The 19,254-nt window shown below is 38.5% G+C and overlaps 1 protein-coding gene across 1 annotated transcript in view; it reads left to right on the top strand.

Annotated features, from left to right (window-relative positions):
• The first annotated feature begins 1,594 nt into the window (after positions 1–1,594).
• The window catches only part of Bsph1 (binder of sperm protein homolog 1), a 28,385-nt gene continuing 10,725 nt past the window's right edge, over positions 1,595–19,254 (top strand). The window contains exon 1 of the mRNA XM_032895192.1: positions 1,595–1,675. Within this exon, the coding sequence (XP_032751083.1) occupies positions 1,595–1,675 (81 nt within the window). The remainder of the gene's footprint in view (positions 1,676–19,254) is intronic.

Here is a 19,254-nt window from a genome sequence, read left to right as displayed (position 1 = left end):
AGACTTATATTATCTGTATGAGTGTTTTGGCTTCAGGATTATACATATACCATGTGCATGCCTGGTGACCATGGAAAGTGGAAGATATGCCCTGGAACTGGCATTACAGATGGTTGTGAGTTGCCATGTGGATCCTGAAAACTGAATTCAAGTCCCCTGCAAAAGCAGTGAGGGCTCTTAAACACTGAGCCATCCCCAGGTGTCACCTCAGTTTTTGTATCATGTTGTCTTTTTGGGGGAGTGGTAGCTCATCATAGTGGTGATCAGAGGACAACTTGTGAGACCCCAATCTCTTCTTTCCACCATGTGGGTGCTAGGGATCTGACTTGTGTCCTCAGACTTGGCTTGGTGGGAAGTGCCTACAGGCCTTTTGTTTGAGCCGCTGAAGTGTATACTGAAGGCTTGTGGTGCTAACTCTAGTCAGTGTGGGCTGTAATGATCATATTACTGTAATAGCCAGTCTAAAGATGAAAGAATATGATCAGAAGTTAGAAGCATTATGCTTTCAGAGAAATCCAATAATGAAAATCATCAAATCTTAGCACTTTGGCAGTGATATCGTGGTAGGATTTGGAGTGAAAAATTAAACATCACAAATATCTTTAGTCAATGATTGAACAGGCAAGTGGGAAGACAGAAGAAACAGGATTTGAGTGGTACATACTGAAACCATTATGATCATAGTCTGAAGATGGAGAAGTTAGAGTTGGAAACACTTCACAGAGGACTGGTTTGAGTGATCTCTTTCCAGGGCTGAAATTATTATTTTAGGAATAAAATATATAACCAATAGCTAGCAAATGGTAACCCCTCCTGTATACTGTTTCTTCTACTTTTATTTAGAATTGTAATTATTTTTAAGAATTTCATAATACATACAATAAAAATAATTATACACTTATTTTCCCTTTGATTTACACCTACATGTCCTATTCACAAATGTTTTTTAAACGTATTATTTTTTCTGAAAATTTTTTAGGGAATTTTATGTCATGTACCCCATCACACCTATTTCCCAGTCCTCCCCTGTATACCCTCCCCCTTGTAACCCCTCCCCTAAAATAACCAAGTCCAATTTGTGTTATTTCTATACTCACTGGAACATGGTCAAACTCTCTTAGCCTGCCCCTTAAATAGAACTGAATTGTTTCGCTCTCGCACTCCATACCAGAAGTCATCAATTGTGGAGAGCTAACTCCAGCATTCTTATCACACTTTAATAGTTCTCTTCAGTGGCTCAATATTAGGCTGCTACTATTTTGGGGAGGTGGTGGTGGTTGGGGATATGGTAAAGGTTGTCATAGAAGCCTTTCATGTCCCTCTTTCTCAACTATGCATTAACAGTCATTGATATAACTACAGAAGTAGCTTTTTTGGTCTTTACAGTCAGCTGGAACATGGACCATGGGCTTCCACATAGCTTCTAGTGACAGTACGGACAATGAACATGGCCTTAGACTGCAATAGGCCCAAAGACATATACAAGGCCCTTAAAGGCAACCTGAACTTCAGAAATCACCATGATTTCAGATGGTCATGAAAATTATTCACATCAACATGGACCCCAGTTGTAGCAAGGTTCATTAATATAAACATGGATTTGGTGGCAGTTCAGACCATGGACATCCTCATGCTCTTTGGTGGCAATATTGACCACAAACAGACCCAGGATACAGTAGGACCTCTGACCCAGACATGGTCCTGGGTAGCAGCATGAATCAAATATAACCATGGCTTCAGGTGATAGCCCAAGCCACCCACAACAATATGGTCCTCTGTAGTAGGATGGTCCACAGGTATCAACATGGACCTAGGCTACAACACTGACCACAAGCATTCACATGGTTTTTGGTAGTAACATAGATCATGGATATCAACACAGACCCTGGTTTCAGTAGGACCATGGGCCCAGGAATACTGCTCAGTGTCAGTATGGATCAGGAAATCACCATGGCCTCACATGGCAGCACAGGCCATTCAGATCAAATGTGTCTCCCAGAGGAAGCACAGTTCCCAAACATCAGCATAGCTTTGGATGGACCATGGACATCTGAAGCACTTTGGTGTTATTGCAGGCTATGGACATCAACACAAACTCCATATCTTCAAGACCAAAAGTCCAGTCATGGCCCTTGAGGACAACACTAGCACAGACATCACCATTGCCTCAGGTGGCAGTTCAGATTATTCAGATCCATGTGACCCCAACAGTAGTATGGCCCATGGAATTCAACATGGTTTTAGGAGGCAGTACAGACCATAGTCATCTGCAGGGCCTTTTGTGGTAACATGGGCTACAGACATCAACAGAGACCCTCAATACAGTAGGACCATAGATACAGACATAGCCTTTGGAGGTAGCACAGATACAGACATCACCATGGTGTTAGGTGGCAGTGCAGTCCACTCACATCAGCCTGGTTCTCAGTGGTGCTGCATCTCATCACGTCTCCAGATCTGTCTCTTTCCACAGTGCAAGAAGCAGATTTTTCTCCTTTTTTTCTATCTTTCTAATTGCTCTTCATAATTGTGCCCATCACTTGTCCATGAAAGCAAGGAGGCCTAAGTGTCTTCTGATGCCTGTGATCCCAAACATTTTTTGTTTGTTTATTTTATTGGATATTTTATGTATTTACATTTCAAAGGTTATCTCCCCCCTCCCATTCCCCTACTCCTGTTTCTTTTTTCTCCCTCCACCTTTATTAAATTGAGTATTTCTTATTTACATTTCAATTGTTATTCCCTTTCCTGGTTTCCAGGCCAACATCCCCCTAACCCCTTCCCCTCCCCTTCTCTATACGTATTCCCCTCCCCATTCTCCCCCCATTACCGCCCTCTCCCCAAAAATCCCATTCAGTCTTGGCAGGACCAAGGGCTTCCCCTTCCACTGGTGCTCTTACTAGGCTATTCATTGCTACCTATGAGGTTGGAGCCCAGGGTCAGTGCATGTATATTCTTTGGGTAGTGGCTTAGTCCCTGGAAGCTCTGGTTGGTTGGTATTGTTGTTTATGTGGGGTCTCAAGCCCCTTAAAGCTCTTTCAGTCCTTTCTCTGAATCCTTCAACGGGGGTCCTGTTCTCAGTTCCATGGTTTGCTGCTGGCATTCGCCTATGTATTTGCCATATTCTGGCTGTGTCTCTCAAGAGAGATCTACATCCTGTTCCTGTCAGCCTGTACTTCTTTTCTTCATCCATCTTATCTAGTTTGGTGGCTGAATATGTATGGGCCACATGTGGGGCAGGCTCTGAATGGGCATTCCTTCAGTCTCTGTTCTAAACTTTGCCTCCCTATTCCCTCCCAGGGGTATTCTTGTTCCCCTTTTAAAGAAGGAATGAAGCATTCACATTTTGGTCATCCTTCTTGAGTTTCATGTGTTCTGTGCATTTAGGGTAATTCCAGCATTTGGGCTTATATCCACTTATCAATGAGTGCATACCATGTGTGTTTTTCTGTGATTGGGTTACCTCACTCAGGATAATATTTTCCAGTTCCATCCTACGAATTTCATAAAGTCATTGTTTTTGATAGCTGAGTAGTATTCCATTGTGTAGATGTACCATGTTTTCTGTATCCATTCCTCTGTTGAAGGGCATCTGGGTTCTTTCCAGCTTCTGGCTATTATAAATAAGGTTGCTATGAACATAGTGGAGCATGTCCTACCCCTGTTTCTAAGAAGATGTTTCCACTCCCACCCACTCCCAACTCAATGCCCTGGCATTCCCCTACACTGGTGAAACTAGCCTTCAGAGGACCAAGGGCTTCTCCTACTGATGCCAGACAATGCTATCCTTTGCTACATATGTGGCTAGAGCCATATATGTGTACTCATTGATTGGTTTAGTCCCTGGGAGCTCTAAGAGGGTCTGCTTTGTTGATATTGTTGTTCTTCCTATGGGGTTGCAAACCACTTCAACTCCTTCAGTCCTTTCTCTATCTCCACCACTGCAGTGAAACAATCTGATATTCCCCACTCCCATTAGGAGTCCCATAAAAACACCAAGCCAACAACCATAACACATATGAACAGGACCTACCTCAGACTCATGCAGGTTTCATGATTGCCACTTTAGTCTCTATGAAAAGCTCCACTTATTTATGGAATCCTGGGCACTAGAGCCAAAGCTAAGCTGTGCACTGACCTCTAAGGACACTGAACTAGAGTCATAGTCACTCAGGGTACTCTCTTGTCTTGTAGAAGCCATGATACTTTAATACTTACTTTTAAAGTAGTTAAAAATTTTGTGTAACTTGAACTTGCACAGGTCTTGTGCATTCTGTTACAACCACTGTGAGTTCAAATGTACAATTTAGGAATAAAAGTTTTTTCATAAATTTAGCAAGATATTTTCGTCTCTAATTCTAAATGTTAAAAAAATTAGTGAAATAAATATTTGTTCCTAATTGTGTTTTTCAGAATATTATGCAGCAACTATAGGTGAGTTTGCTTTTTAAAAACCTTTTATTAGGTGTTGTAAAAAATGTTGTAGTAAGTGGTATCAATGGATATTTCATATTTTTAAAGGATAAAATATCATTTTATGTATATAGACTATACAAAGCAAAGTAAGCTCCTTTAAAATAGGTAAGGGTTTTATATGGTTTGAATTTGCATGGGTCTTGTGCATGTTGATAGATCTCAAGATTCCTTCAGTTTCTGCTCCATTTTTGTTTCTGCATTTTCTTTAGACAAGGACAAATCTGGGTTAGAAATTTTTTGATGGGTGGGTGGCCCCATCCCTCCACTGGGGGACATGTCTATCTACTGAAGGTGGTGCATTCAGGTTCTCTCTCCCCAATGTTGGGTTTTTCAGTTAATGTCATTCACATTGGGTTCTGGAGATGTCTCACATCACTGGTGTCTGGAACTTTCTAGTAGTTCCCCAACTTCCCCACACTCCACTGTTACGTATTTCTATTTATTCTCCTGGCTCTCTAAACTTCTATCCTTTCTCTACAAATTCATGATCTGCCTCCCTTTTTTCCTCCCCCTGCCCTCTTCCACCCAGGTCCCTCACCCTGCCTCCCATTAGAAACCTTACCGTTTCTAAGTGGGTTTGGAACATCCACACTTTGGTGTTCCTTCTTGCTAAACTTCATATGGTCTATGAGTTGTATCGTGGGTGTTCTGAGATATAGGACTAATATTCACTTATGAATGAGTACATATCATGTATGTCCTTTTGGGTATGGGTTAACGTCACTCAGGATGATATTTTTTAGTTTCACCTATTTGCCTACAAAGTTCATGAAATTGTCATTTTCAACAGGTGAGTATTATCTCATTCTATAAATGTTTCACATTTTCTGTATCAATTTTTCCATTGAGGAACATCTGTTTTGTTTCCAGCTTTTGGCTGCTATACATAAGGCTGCTATGAGCATAGTGGAGCATGTGTCCTGCAGCTTCTTTTGGGTGAATGTGCAGTAGTGGTTTACCTCTGTCTTCAGAAAGAAATACTGCTAATTTTCCAAGTGGTTTTACTAGCTTGCCATCCTACCAAAAATTAAGGAGTATTCCTCTTTCTCCATATCCTTGTCAGGATCTACTGTCACCTGAGTATTTGATCTTAGCCATTCTGACTGTTGGGATGTGGAATTTCAGGGTTGTTTTGATTTGTATTTCCCTGATGACTAAGGATGTTGAACATTTCTTTAGGTGCTTCTCAGCCATTCAGTATTCGTCAGTTGAGAAATCTTTGTTTAGCTCTGTACGCCATTTTTAATTGGGTTATTTAGTTTTCTGGAGTGTACCTTCTTGAGTTCTCTGTATATTTTGGATATTAACCCTCTATCAGATCTAGGCTTGCTAAAAAACCTTTTCCCAAGCAACAGGTTGCCATTTTGTCCTTTTGACAGTGACCTTTGCCTGACAGAAGCTTTCCAGTTTCATTAGGTCCCATTTGTCAATTGTTGATCTTAAAGCCTGCTCTAAGCCTGTTCTGTTCAGGAAAATTTCTCTTGTGCTGATGTGTTTAAAGCTTTCCCTCACTTTTTCTTTCTTTTGTTTTTAAAATTGGATATTTCTTTATTTACATTTCAAATGTTATTCCCTTTCCCAGTTTCCTGTCCATAAGTCCCCTATTCCCTCCACTCCCCTTTTTATAAGGGTGTTCCCCTCCTGATCCATCCCCCTTACTCCTCCCCCCATATTCCCTTACACTGGGGTCCAACCTTGACAGGACCAAGGGTTTCTCCTTCCATTGGTGCCCAACAAGGCCATCCTCTGCTACATATGCAGTTGGAGCCATGGGTCAGTCCATGTATCGTCTTTGAGTAGTGGTTTAGTACCTTGAAGCTCTGGTTGGTTGGCAATGTTGTTGTTATGGGGTTGCAAGCCTCTTCAACTCTTTCAATCCTTTCTATAATTCCTACAATGGGTGTCCCATTCTCAGTTCAGTGGTTTGCTGCTAGCATTAACCTCTGTATTTGACATGCTCTGGTTGTGTCTCCCAGGAGAGATCTATATCCAGTTTCTGTCAGCCTCCACTTCTTAGTTTCATCAATCTTATCTAGTTTTGGTGGCTGTATATATATGGGCCACATGTGGGGCAGGCTCTGAATGGCCATTTCTTCAGTCTCTGTTCTAAACTTTGCCTCCATATCCCCCTTTTAAGAAGGAGTGAGGCATCCTCATTTCCATCATCCTTCTTGAGCCTCATGTGGTCTGTGGTTGCATCTTGGGTAGCTTGAGCATTTGGGCTAATATCCACTTATCAGTGAGTGCATACCATGTGTGTTTTTTCTGTGATTGTGTTACCTCACTCATGATGATATGTTCTAGTTCAATGCATTTGCCTCTGAATTTCATGAAGTCATTCTTTTTGATAGCTGAGTAGTTCCACTGTGTAGATGTACCACATTTTCTGTATCCATTCCTCTGTTGAAGGGCATCTGGGTGCTTTCCAACTTCTGGTTATTATAAATAAGGCTGCTATGAACATAGTAGAGCATGTGTCTTTATTGTATGTATGAGCATCTTTTGGGTGTATGCCCAGGAGAGGTATAACTGGGTCCTCAGGTAGCGTAGTATCCAATTTTCTGAGGAACCTCCAGACTGCTTTCCAGAGTGGTTATACCAGATTGAAATCCCCCAAACAATGGAGGAGTGTTCCTCTTTCTCCACATCCTCACTAGCATCTGCTGTCACCTGAGTGTTTTATCTTCGCTATTCTGACTCGTGTGAGGTAGAATCTCAGGGTTGTTTTGCTTTTCCTTTCCCTGATGAGTAAGGATGTTGAACATTTCTTTAGGTATTTCTCAGCTATTCCCCCACTTTTTCTACTATTAGATTCATTGTATCTGGTTTCATGTGGAGGGTCTTGATCCACATGTACTTGACCTTTGTACAAAGAGATAAAATGGATTAATTTGTATTCTTCTACATGCAGAATCTCAGTTATATCAGCACCATTTGTTGAAGATGCTGTCTTTTTCCCCACTCTATGTTTTTGGCTTCTTTGTCAAAGATCAAGTGATCATGGGTGTGTGGGTTCATTTCTGGGTCTTCAATTCTATTTCATTCATCTGCCTGCCTGTCTTTGAACCAACATCATTCAGTTTTTATCAATATTGCTGTTTAGTACAGCTTGAGATCAGAGATGGTGAGTCCCTTAGTTCTTTTATTGTTGCAGATTGTTTTAGTTATCCTGGATTTTTTGTTATTCCATATGATGTTGAGAAATGTTCTTTCTATCTCTTTGAAGAATTGAGTTGGAATTTTGACAGGAATTGCATTGAGTCTGTAGTTTGATTTTCGTAAGATGTCCATTTTTACTACTCTAGTCCTGCCAATTGTCAGCATGGGAGATCAATCTTCTGAGGTCTTCTTCAAACTCTTTTTTCAGAGACTTGAATGTCTTGTCATACAGGTCTTTCACTTGCTTGTTTAGAGTTATGCCAAGATATTTTATATTATTTGTAACTATTACAAAGGGTGTTGTTTCCCTAATTTCTCTCTCAGCTCATTTATCCTTTGTGTAGAAGAAGGTTACTTATTTGTTTGAGTTTATTTTGTATATAGCTAATTTGCTGACATTGTTTATCAGTTGTAGGAGTTCCCTGGTAACATTTTGGGAGTTGCTTATGTATACTATCATATCACCTGAAAATAGTGATGCTTTGACATCTTCCTTTCCAATTTGTATCCCCTTGATCTCCTTTTGTTTTCTAAATGTTCTAGCTAGAACTTTTGAGTACTATATTAAATAGGGAAGGAGAGAATGGGCAGCCTTGTCCCTGATTTTAGTGGGTTTGCTTCAAATTTCTCTTCATTTAATTTGATTGTGGCTGTTGGTTTGCTGGATATTGCTTTTTTTATGTTTATGTATGGGTCTTGAATTCCTGTTCTTTCCATGACTTGTAATATGAAGAGGTGTTGTATTTTGTCAAAGACTTTTTTGAACATCTAATGAAATGATTGTATGACTTTGTTCCTTGAGTTTGTTTATATAGTGATTTATATTGATCAATTTCTACATATTTAACCATTCCTGCATCCCTTGGATGAAACTTACTTGATCATGGTAAATTATCATTTTGTTTTGTTCTTGGATTTGATTTGTGAGAATTTTATTGTGTATTTTGCCTTGATATTCCTAAGCAAGATTTGTCTGAAGTTCTCCTTTTTTGTTGAGTCTTCATCTGGTTGAGTTATCAGCCTAACTGTAGCTTCATAAAATGAATTATTCAGTATTCATTCTGTTTCTATTTTGTGGAATAGTTGGAAGAGTATTGATATTAGGGCTTCTTTGAAGGTCTGATAGATTTCTGCACAAAAACCATCTGGCTCTGGGCATTTGGGAGGTGGGGAGGGACTTTTAATGATTGCTAATATTTCCTTAGGGGTTATAAGACTGTTTAGATAGTTTATCTGGTATTGACACAACTTCAGTATAGGGAAAACATATATAAGACTTCCATTTCATTTAGATTTTCCAGTTTTGTTGAACATAGGCTTTTGTAATAAGATCTGATTTTTTTTCAATTTTCTCAGTTTCTATTGTTATGTCTACCTTTTCACTTTTAATTTTGTTAATTTGGATACTCTCTCTGTGCCCTTTATTTCTTTTGGCTAAGAGTTTATTGTGTTGGTTTTATTAAATAACAAGCTCTTGGTACTGTTGAATCTTTGTATACTTCTCCTTGTTTCTAATTGGTTGATTTCAGTTCTGAGTTTGATTATTTCCTGCTGTCTACTCCTCTTGGGTGTATTTGCTTCTTTTGTTCTAGAACTTTCAGATGTGCTGTTACGTTGTTAATGTATGTTCTCTCCATTTTTTTATTAAGGCACTTCATGCTATGAATTTTCCCCTTTGCACTGTTTTCACTGTGACTCATAAGTGTATGTATGCTCTGCCTTCATTTTCATCAAATTCTAAAGTCATTAATATCTTTCCTTATTTCTTACCTGACCAAGTTATCGACCAAGTAGAGAGTTATTCACTTTCTATGGGTATGTGGACTTCCTGTTTTGTTGTTATTGAAGATGGTTCTTATTCTGTGGAGGTCTGATAGAATGTATGGGATTATTTTAATCTTCTTGTATCTTTTGAGGCTTGTTTTCTGTCCCATTATATGGTCAGTTTTGGAGACAGTATCATGAGGTGCTGAGAAGAAGGAATATTCTTTTGTTTTAGGTTGAAATGCTCTTTAGATATCTGTTAAATCCATTTGATTCATAACTCCTGTTAGTTTCTGTGTATCTCTGTTCAGTTTCAGTTTCCGTGATCTTTCTCTTGTTGAGAGTGGGGTGTTGAAGTCTCCCACTATCATTGTGGGGGATTCAATGTGTGTTTTGAACTTTAGTAACATTTCTTTTACAAATATGGGTGCCCTTGCATTGGGTGGTAGATATTCAGATTTGGTGGATTTTTCCTTTGACTAGTAAAAAGTGTCCTTTCTCATCTCTTTTAATAACTTTTGGTTTAAAGTTGATTTTTTTGTGTATTACAGTGGTTATTCCAGCTTGTTTCTTGAAACCATTTGCTTGGGAAATTTTTTCCAGCCTTTTACTCCAAGGTTATGTCTGTCTTTGTCACTGATGTGTGTTTCTTGAATACAACAAAATGCTGCATGCTATTTATGTAGCCAGTCTGTTAGTGTATGTGTTTTTATTGGGGAATTGAGTTCACTGATGTTGAGAGATATCAAAGAGCAATCATTCTTTGTTACTGTTATTTTTGTTTAGATGTGGTATTATATTTGTGTGGTTCTCTTCTTTTTGGTTTCTTATAAAGTTATTAATTTCGTGGCTTGTCTTCAGTATATTTTTCCTCCATGTGTTGGGGTTTTCCTTCTATCATTTTCTGTGGGGCTGGATTAGTGGAATGATATTGTTTAAGTTTATTTTTGTTGTGGAATATCTTGGTTTCTCCTCTACATTAATTGAGAGTTTTGCTGGATATAGTAGCTTTGGCTGGCATTTGTGTTCTCTGATGAACTGCATAACATCTTTCCAAAATCATCTAGCTTGTAGAGTCTCTGATGAGAAGTCTGTTGTAATTTGGTAGATCTGCCTTTATATGTTACTTGGATTTTTTTTCTCTTACAGCTTTTAATATGTTTTCTTGTTATGTTATTTCCTAATTTGAATATATTGTGATGGGAGGAATATTTTTGGTCCAATATATTTGGTGTTCTGTGGGATTCTTGCATATTTATGATCATCTCTTTCTACAGGTTAGAAAAGTTTTCTTCTATGATTTTGTTGAATATGTTTCTTGGCCCTTTGAATTGGGAATCTTCACTATATTGTGTTCCTATTGTTCTTAGGTTTGGTGTTTCCATTGTATCCTTAATTTCCTAGATGTTTTGGGTTAGAAGCATTGTGCTTAGTATTTTTCTAACTCTTATGTCAGTATATTCTATGGTATCTTCTATACCTGAGATTCTCCCTATCCCTATCCCTTGTATTCTGTTGGTAGTGCTTGCATCTGTAACTCCTGATCACCCTCCTAGTTTTTCCATCTCTAGTATGCTTTCCTTTGTGATTTCTTTATTGTTTATTTCCATTTTTAGATCCTCAGCTGTTTTATTCAATTTCTTCACATGTTTGATTGTGTTTTCTGTATAAGGGATTTATGTGTTTCCTCTTGAAGGGCTTCTACCTGTTTACCTGTGTTCTCCTGTATTTCTTTAAGGGAATTATTTATGTCCTCCTTAAGGTTGTCTTATCATCTTCATGATATGGGATTTTAGATCAGAATCTTGATTTTCAGGTGTGTTGGGGTATCCAAGGCTTTCTATGGAGGGAGAATTGTGTTCTGATATTGCTAAGTGGCATTTGTTTCTGTTACTTATGTTTATGTGCTTGCCTCTCACCATCTAGTATCTCAAGTGTAAATTGCCCTCACTGTTTCTGACTAGATCCTGACCCTCCTGTCAGCTTGGTTGTGATGGATCCCAGGCTGTCAAGCTGTCTCTAGGTGTTGGAGGTGGTCTGGAGTGCAGTCTCTGCCCTGGGTTGAGTTGTGGGCTAAAAGGAAAATATGTCTCTGACAGAGCAATTTAATGTGTCATTATGGATATATCAAACTGATATTTTCTTTTCTCAAAGACTGAATACTTCAAAAAGTAACGAATCAGACTCTTTTTCTGTATCTGTTCCTATGGTCATTTTTGGTAACATTTTTGGTAATATATTATAAAAATATTTTTCTTTAAAATTCCCTTTCTGATTGATATTTTATTTTTAATTTACTATTTTGAAAAGAGTTATTTCAGTTTTGGTTGTGCATATGTGTGTATGTCTGCCTGTGGGTATGTATATATTAGTGCTGGTGCCTACTGAGGCCGGGAGAGAGCATTAGATTCTCTGGTTCAGTCTTACCTGTTCTTTGAATGTTACAAATTTTCCTTCCCTCAACCATGATGTTCCTTGAGCCTCAGGGGAGGAATATATGTCATAGATGTTTTATTTTTGGCCAAATACTCCATAGACACTTATTCTTTGCACTTTGACCAGTTGTGATTTGTAATGGGATTGGAATTTTAGTTAGAACACCATTCCAACTAAAGCGAAAAAACACAGGACTATATATTGTCAAAAATACTAGTTAACTTGACTAGAGAGGGAACTTCTAATATATATGATATTATGAATGAGAAATAACGTATAAGCTGATATAAAACAATAGGCTACTTGTCAACTTCGCAGAAATTACTAGAATCTGGCTTTGTGGCTGATATAGGATAAATATATTATAAATACCTTTTCTGGATAGTTAACATTAATAAACTGATAAAAGAGGAAGTACTATTCTGTTTTACATGGATAATGAAGTCATTAAGAAATGTATAGGATATAAGACCTGCCAAGAATTTCCCAAGTGAGGGTCTGGAGGTTCAATCATTAGCAATGAAAAAGATGTAGGATTGTAGGATTTCTAAACAGTAAACTATTTCAGGAGCATAAAACTAGATCTGAAAATAGAGTATGTGTGGTATCTATGATGGTTTGAATAGGTATGCTTCCCATAGACTCATGTGTTTGAATGTGGGGCCCATAGTGGGTGGCACCATTAGGAAGTGTGACATTATTGAAGTAAATGTGGCCTTGCTAAAGGGAAGTGTGTTACTGTGGGGGTAGGCTTTAAAGTCTCCTATGCCAAAGCTGTACCCAGTATGATATACAGTCTTCTGCTGTTTGTGCATCATGATGTAAAATTCTCAGCTCTTTCTCCAGAACCATGTCTATCCATGCACTATCATGCTTCCTATCATGATTATAATGGACTAGACCTCTGAAACTGTAAGCCAGTCCCAATTAAGTATTTTTTTTCAGAAGAGTTGCTGTGGTCATGTGATTCTTCCTTGACACAATCTCATGCCAATACTCATTTCCTAAGACTAACATATCTGTTAATGTCATTTGCCAGAAAAGTCTGTTTTAAGCCTATGAATGAAATCAACTTTACTTAAATATTTATTTTTCAGAGTCTGTAATTAGAAATCCAGAGACAGAAGGTAAGTTAATCAGAAAATTAATGTATGTTTGTTATCTTAAAATTTTTTTCTTTATTTTAATTTTATGTGTATGGGTATTTTGCCTGTCTGTATGTGTGTTCACCACATGAATGCCTACTGTCAGTGGAGGCCAGAAGAAGGCACCACATTCCATGGAATTGAAGTTACAAATGGTTTTGAGAAGTGATATAGGTTCTGACAACTGAACCCAGGTCTTTTGGAAGAGCATCCAGTGCTCCTAATCACTGAGCTATCTCTTTAGTCCCTGCGTGTTCTCTTCTGATTCCATAAAAATGTGAACTCAGTGATTTTTTTCTAGTAAGTTTTTCTCTTTTTTCATAAAACACTGCATATTTAATAGATAAAAGAGTGAAATATGCCTCCATGAATCCTTACCCAGCACTAAAAATTTATACTTTTAAATTTCTGCCATTCTAAAAGGGAATGCTAGATTTTAAAAAATCATATAAAAATCAGCCAATAATAATTTGGGATATTGCAAACAAAACAATACTTAAGGAGAAAAATATGTTGTCTTATAATCAGTTGTCTAACCATGTTATAGATGTTTCAATATAAAAAACATGGTATTGACCTAGGTTGAATCAAATAAGTAATATTTTTTTAATACTTGTGGGATTCAGGTTGTGGTAGTTCGAATAAAAATGACCCCCATAGTCTCATAGGGAATGCTACTATTAGGAGTTGTGGCCTTGCTGGAGTAGGCATGCCCTTATTGGAATTGGTCACTAGAGAACAGACTTTGAAGTCTTAGAAGCTCAAGTCATTTCAGTTTGTGCTGCATGCTGATCCAGATGTAGAATTCTCAGCTCCTTCTTCTGCACCATATCTACCTGCATGCTACCTTGCTGGCTACATGACAATAAGGGACTAAGCCTCTGAAATTGTAAACCCAAAGAAATGTTTCCTTTATAAGAGGTGCCATATTCATGGTGTCCCTTCACAGCAATAGAAACCTGAGACCCAGGTCCTGCCTGTTTTTTCGCAGTGGTGATCACAGTTCTAATAGAGGCTTTGATCTTTAAAGTAAAGGATTCTGAGGAATAACTCAGCTTTTAAAAAAGTTACATTTAGCTTTTAGTTGTGTGTGTGTTTGTGTCTGAATTTGGGTGTGCTCATGTGAGTGCAAATGCCTTTGGAGGTCAGATGTATAGGATCTTCCCTGGAGCCTGAGTTACAGGAAATTGTGAGTTGCCACACTGGGGTGCTTAGAACTGGACATGGATGCTATGCAATAACAATATGAGCTCTTAACCACTCAGCCATCTCTTTAGCCCTGAAAGAACTCACTTAAAGATTTAAAATAGAATAGTGTTTTTAAAAATATAAATCTAGTACATTAAAAGGGAGTGTGATGTAATTCTATTTTATTTATTTATTTATTTATTTTATATATGTGAGTATACTGTAGCTGTCTTCAGATACACCAGAAGAGGGCATCGGATCTTATTACAGATGGTTGTGAGCCACCATGTGGTTGCTGGAATTTGAACTCAGGACCTCTGGAAGAGCAGTCACTGCTCTTAACCACTGAGTCATCTCTCCAGCCCGTAATTCTATTTTAATTAAAATGTCTTATACAAAATGGTTTATAAATGTCAATTTCATATATGTAGACAATGTATTTTGATCATGTCCATTTCTAACACTCAATCCAACTTCTCACATTTCTTTCTCTCCTCCTTTCATGTCCTCTTCCTTTTTTTTTTTCATTTTGGCAACTGAGTTCAATTAGTGATGCCTGTTGGCTTAATGCTAGGCATCTCCCCACAGCTGCAGTGAGTTGATGAGAGGAATGGCCATGCCATGTCTAGAAGACAGCATGCCACAACTCTCCTTTCCATCCTTGTGTCATTACATTCTTTTCACCCCATTTATGAGATATTCCCTGAACCTTGTGTGTGTGTATGTGGGTGTTGATGTAGATGTCTTATTTAGTTCAGGCATTCTTCATTTTTGTGGTTCCATATAAGTTATTTATTTATTTGTTTGTTTTTACACTCCAGATTTTATTCCCCTTCCAGTCCACTCCCCCCAACTGTTCCACATTCCATTCCTCCTTTCTGCCTCCCCCTCCCCCAGTCTCCACAAGGATGTCTCCACCTCACCCACTCCACCAGACCTCTAAATTACCTGGGGCCTCCAGTTTCTTGAAGATTAGGTGCATCTTCTCTGACCCAGGAGTCCTCTGCTATTTATGTGTTGGAGGTCTCATCTCAGCTGGTGTATGATGCCTGGTTGGTGATCCAGTGTCTAAGAGATCTCAGGGGTCCAGGTTAATTGAGACTGCTGGTCTTCCTACAGGGTTTCCTTCCTCTTTAGCTTCCTCTGGCTTTTTGCTAATTCAACCAAAGAGGCCAGCAGCTTCTGCTCATTAACCAATGAGCATATATCTGCATCTGACTTTTTCAGCTGCTTGTTGGGTCTTTTGGAGAACAGTCATGGTAGGTCACTTTTTTTTTCCTTTTTTTTTTTTTATTAACTTGAGTATTTCTTATTTACATTTCAAATGTTATTCCCTTTCCCGATTTCCGGGCCAACATCCCCCTAAACCCTCCACCTCCCCTTCTTCATGGGTCTTCCCTTCCCCATCCTCCCTCCATTACCACCTCCCCCCAACAATCACGTTCACTGGGGGTTCAGTCTTAGCAGGACCAAGGGCTTCCCCTTCACTGGTGATCTTACTAGGCTATACGTTGCTACCTATGAGGTTAGAATCCAGGGTCAGTCCATGTATAGTCTTTGGGTAGTGGCTTAGTCCCTGGAAGCTCTGGTTGCTTGGCATTTTTGTTCATACGGGGTCTCCAGCCCCTTAAAGCTCTTCCAATCCTTTCTCTGATTTCTTCAACAGGGGTCCTGTTCTCAGTTCAGTGGTTTGCTGCTGGCATTTGCCTCTGTATTTGCTGTATTCTGGCTGGGTCTCTCAGGAGAGATCTACATCCGGTTCCTGTCGGCCTGCACTTCTTTGCTTCATCCATCTTGTCTAATTGGGTGGCTGTATATGTATGGGTCACATGTGGGGCAGTCTCAGAATGGGTGTTCCTTCTGTCTCTGTTTTTTTTTCTTTTTGAGAAATATATTTATTCAAGTCTTTTATTTATATCTTTGATTATCATTGCCTCTTTAATGTTTTTTCTCAGATTGCTCAGGTAATATAGTAAAGAACATTGTAAAAATAAAAGGGAGAATTACATATATTGTCCAACCTATAAACCTTTCATCATTATCTTTTATCCTTGTATATAAATGCATGTCAATACAGTTTTAATATACTTTTAAAAATGCATTGTTTTAAAATGCTGTCTTCCATAAACTCAGTTTTTTATGATTTTGTCATCTTCTGTCTCTGTTTTAATCTTTGCCTCTATTCCCTGCCAAGGGTATTCTTGTTCCCCTTTTAAAGAAGGAGTGAAGCATTCACATTTTGATCATTCTTCTTGAGTTTCATGTGTTCTGTGCATCAGGGTAATTCAAGCATTTGGGATAATAGCCACTTATCAATGAGTGCATACCATGTGTGTTTTTCTGTGATTGGGTTACCTCACTCAGGATGATATTTTCCAGTTCCATCCACTTGCCAATGAATTTCATAGAGTCATTGTTTTTGATAGCTGAGTAATATTCCATTGTGTAGATGTACCATATTTTCTGTATCCATTCCTCTGTTGAAGGGCATCTGGGTTCTTTCCAGCTTCTGGCTATTATAAATAAGGCTGCTATGAACATAGTAGAGCACCTGTCTTTGTGATATGTTGGGGCATCTTTTGGGTATATGCCCAAGAGGGGTATAGCAGGGTCCTCAGGTAGTTCAATGTCTAATGTTCTGAGGAACCTCCAGACTGATTTCCAGAATGGTTTACCAGTCTGCAATCCCACCAACAATGGAGGAGTGTTCCTCTTTCTCCACATCCTCGCCAGCATTTGCTGTCACCTCAGTTTTTGATCTTAGCAATTCTCACTGGTGTGAGGTGAAATCTCAGGGCTGTTTTGATTTGCATTTCCATTATGACTAAAGATGTTGAACATTTCTTTAGGTGTTTCTCAGCCATTTGGCATTCTTCGGCTGTGAATTCTTTGTTTAGCTCTAAACCCCATATTTAATAGGGTTATTTGTCTCCCTGTGGTCTAATTTCTTGAGTTCTTTTTATATTTTGGATATAAGCCCTCTATCTTTTGTAGGATTGGTAAAGATCTTTTCCCAATCTGTTTTTTGCCATTTTGTCTTAACAACAGTGTCCTTTGCCTTACAGAAGCTTTGCAGTTTTATGAGATCCCATTTGTCGATTCTTGATCTTAGAGCATAAGCCATTGGTGTTGTGTTCAGGAAATTTTCTCCACTGCCCATGTGTTCGAGATGCTTCCTAGTTTTTCTTCTATTAGTTTGAGTGTGTCTGGTTTGATGTGGAGGTCCTTGATCCACTTGGACTTAAGCTTTGTACAGGGTGATAAGCATGGATCGATCTGCATTCTTCTACATGTTGACCTCCAGTTGAACCAGCACCATTTGCTGAAAATGCTATCTTTTTTCCATTGGATGGTTTTAGCTCCTTTGTCAAAAATCAAGTGCCCATAGGTGTGTGGGTTCATTTCTGGGTCTTCAATTCTATTCCATTGCTCTATCTGTCTGTCTCTGTACCAATACCATGCAGTTTTTATCACTATTGCTCTGTAATACTGCTTGAGCTCAGGGATAGTGATGCCCCCGGAAGTCCTTTTATTGTTGAGGATAGTTTTAGCTATCGGGTTTTTTTTTTTTTTTGTGGTGTTTTTTTTTTTTTTTTTTTTTTGTTATTCAGATGAATTTCCAAATAGTTCTGTCTAACTCTTTGAAGAATTGGATTGGTATTTTGATGGGAATTGCATTGAATCTGTAGATCGCTTTTGGTAAAATGCCCATTTTTACTGTATTAATCCTGCCAATCCATGAGCTTGGGAGATCCTTCCATCTTCTGAGGTCTTCTTCAATTTCTTCCTTCAGAGGCTTGAAGTTCTTATTGTACAGATCTTTTACTTGCTTGGTTAAAGTCACACCAAGGTTCTTTATATTATTTGGGACTATTATGAAGGGTGTCATTTCCCTAATTTCTTTTTTGGCTTGTTTCTCTTTTGTGTAAAGGAAGGCTACTGATTTATTTGAGGTAATTTTATACCCAGCCACTTTGCTGAAGTTGTTTATGAGCTTTAGTAGTTCTCTGGTGGAACCTTTGGGATCACTTAAATATACTATCATATCATCTGCAAATAGTGATATTTTGACTTCTTCGTTTGCAGTTTGTGTCCCCTTGATCTCCTTTTGTTGTCTGATTGCTCTGGCTAGAACTTCAAGAACTATATTGAATAAGTAGGGAGAGAGTGGGCAGCCTTGTCTAGTCCCTGATTTTAGTGGGATTGCTTCAAATTTCTCTCCATTTAGTTTAATGTTAGCTACTGGTTTGCTGTATATGGCTTTTACTATGTTTAGGTATGGGCCTTGAATTCCTATTCTTTCCAGGACTTTTATCATGAAGGGGTGTTGAATTTTGTCAAATGCTTTCTCAGCATCTAATGAAATGATCATGTGGATTTGTTCTTTCAGTTTGTTTATATAATGGATCACGTTGATGGTTTTCCATATATTAAACCATCCCTGCATGCCTGGGATGAAGCCTACTTGATCATGGTGAATGATTGTTTTGATGTGCTCTTGGATTCGATTTGCCAGAATTTTATTGAGTATTTTTGCGTCGGTATTCATAAGGGAAATTGGTCTGAAATTCTCTTTCTTTGTTGGGTCTTTGTGTGGTTTAGGTATAAGAGAAATTGTGGCTTCATAGAAGGAATTCGGTAGTGCTCCGTCTGTTTCAATTTTGTGGAATAGTTTGGATAGTATTGGTATGAGGTCTTCTATGAAGGTCTGATAGATTTCTGCACTAAACCCGTCTTGACCTGGGCTCTTTTGGGTTGGGAGACCTTTAATGACTGCTTCTATTTCGTTAGGAGTTATGGGGTTGTTTAAATGGTTTATCTGTTCCTGATTTAACTTCGGTACCTGTTATCTGTCTAGGAAATTGTCCATTTCCTGCAGATTTTCAAGTTTTGTTCAATATAGGCTTTTGTAGTAAGATCTGATGATTTTTTGAATTTCCTCTGATTCTGTAGTTATGTCTCCCTTTTCATTTCTGATTTTGTTAATTTGGACACACTCTCTGTGTCCTCTCTTTAGTCTGGCTAAGGGTTTATCTATCTTGTTGATTTTCTCAGAGAATCAACTCTTGGTTCTGTTGATACTTTC

Source organism: Rattus rattus, chromosome 2, assembly GCF_011064425.1.
Source record: "Rattus rattus isolate New Zealand chromosome 2, Rrattus_CSIRO_v1, whole genome shotgun sequence".
Lineage (NCBI taxonomy): Eukaryota > Metazoa > Chordata > Mammalia > Rodentia > Muridae > Rattus > Rattus rattus.
Note: the sequence above shows the minus strand (reverse complement) of the source record. Positions and strands in the feature narration are given on the sequence as shown.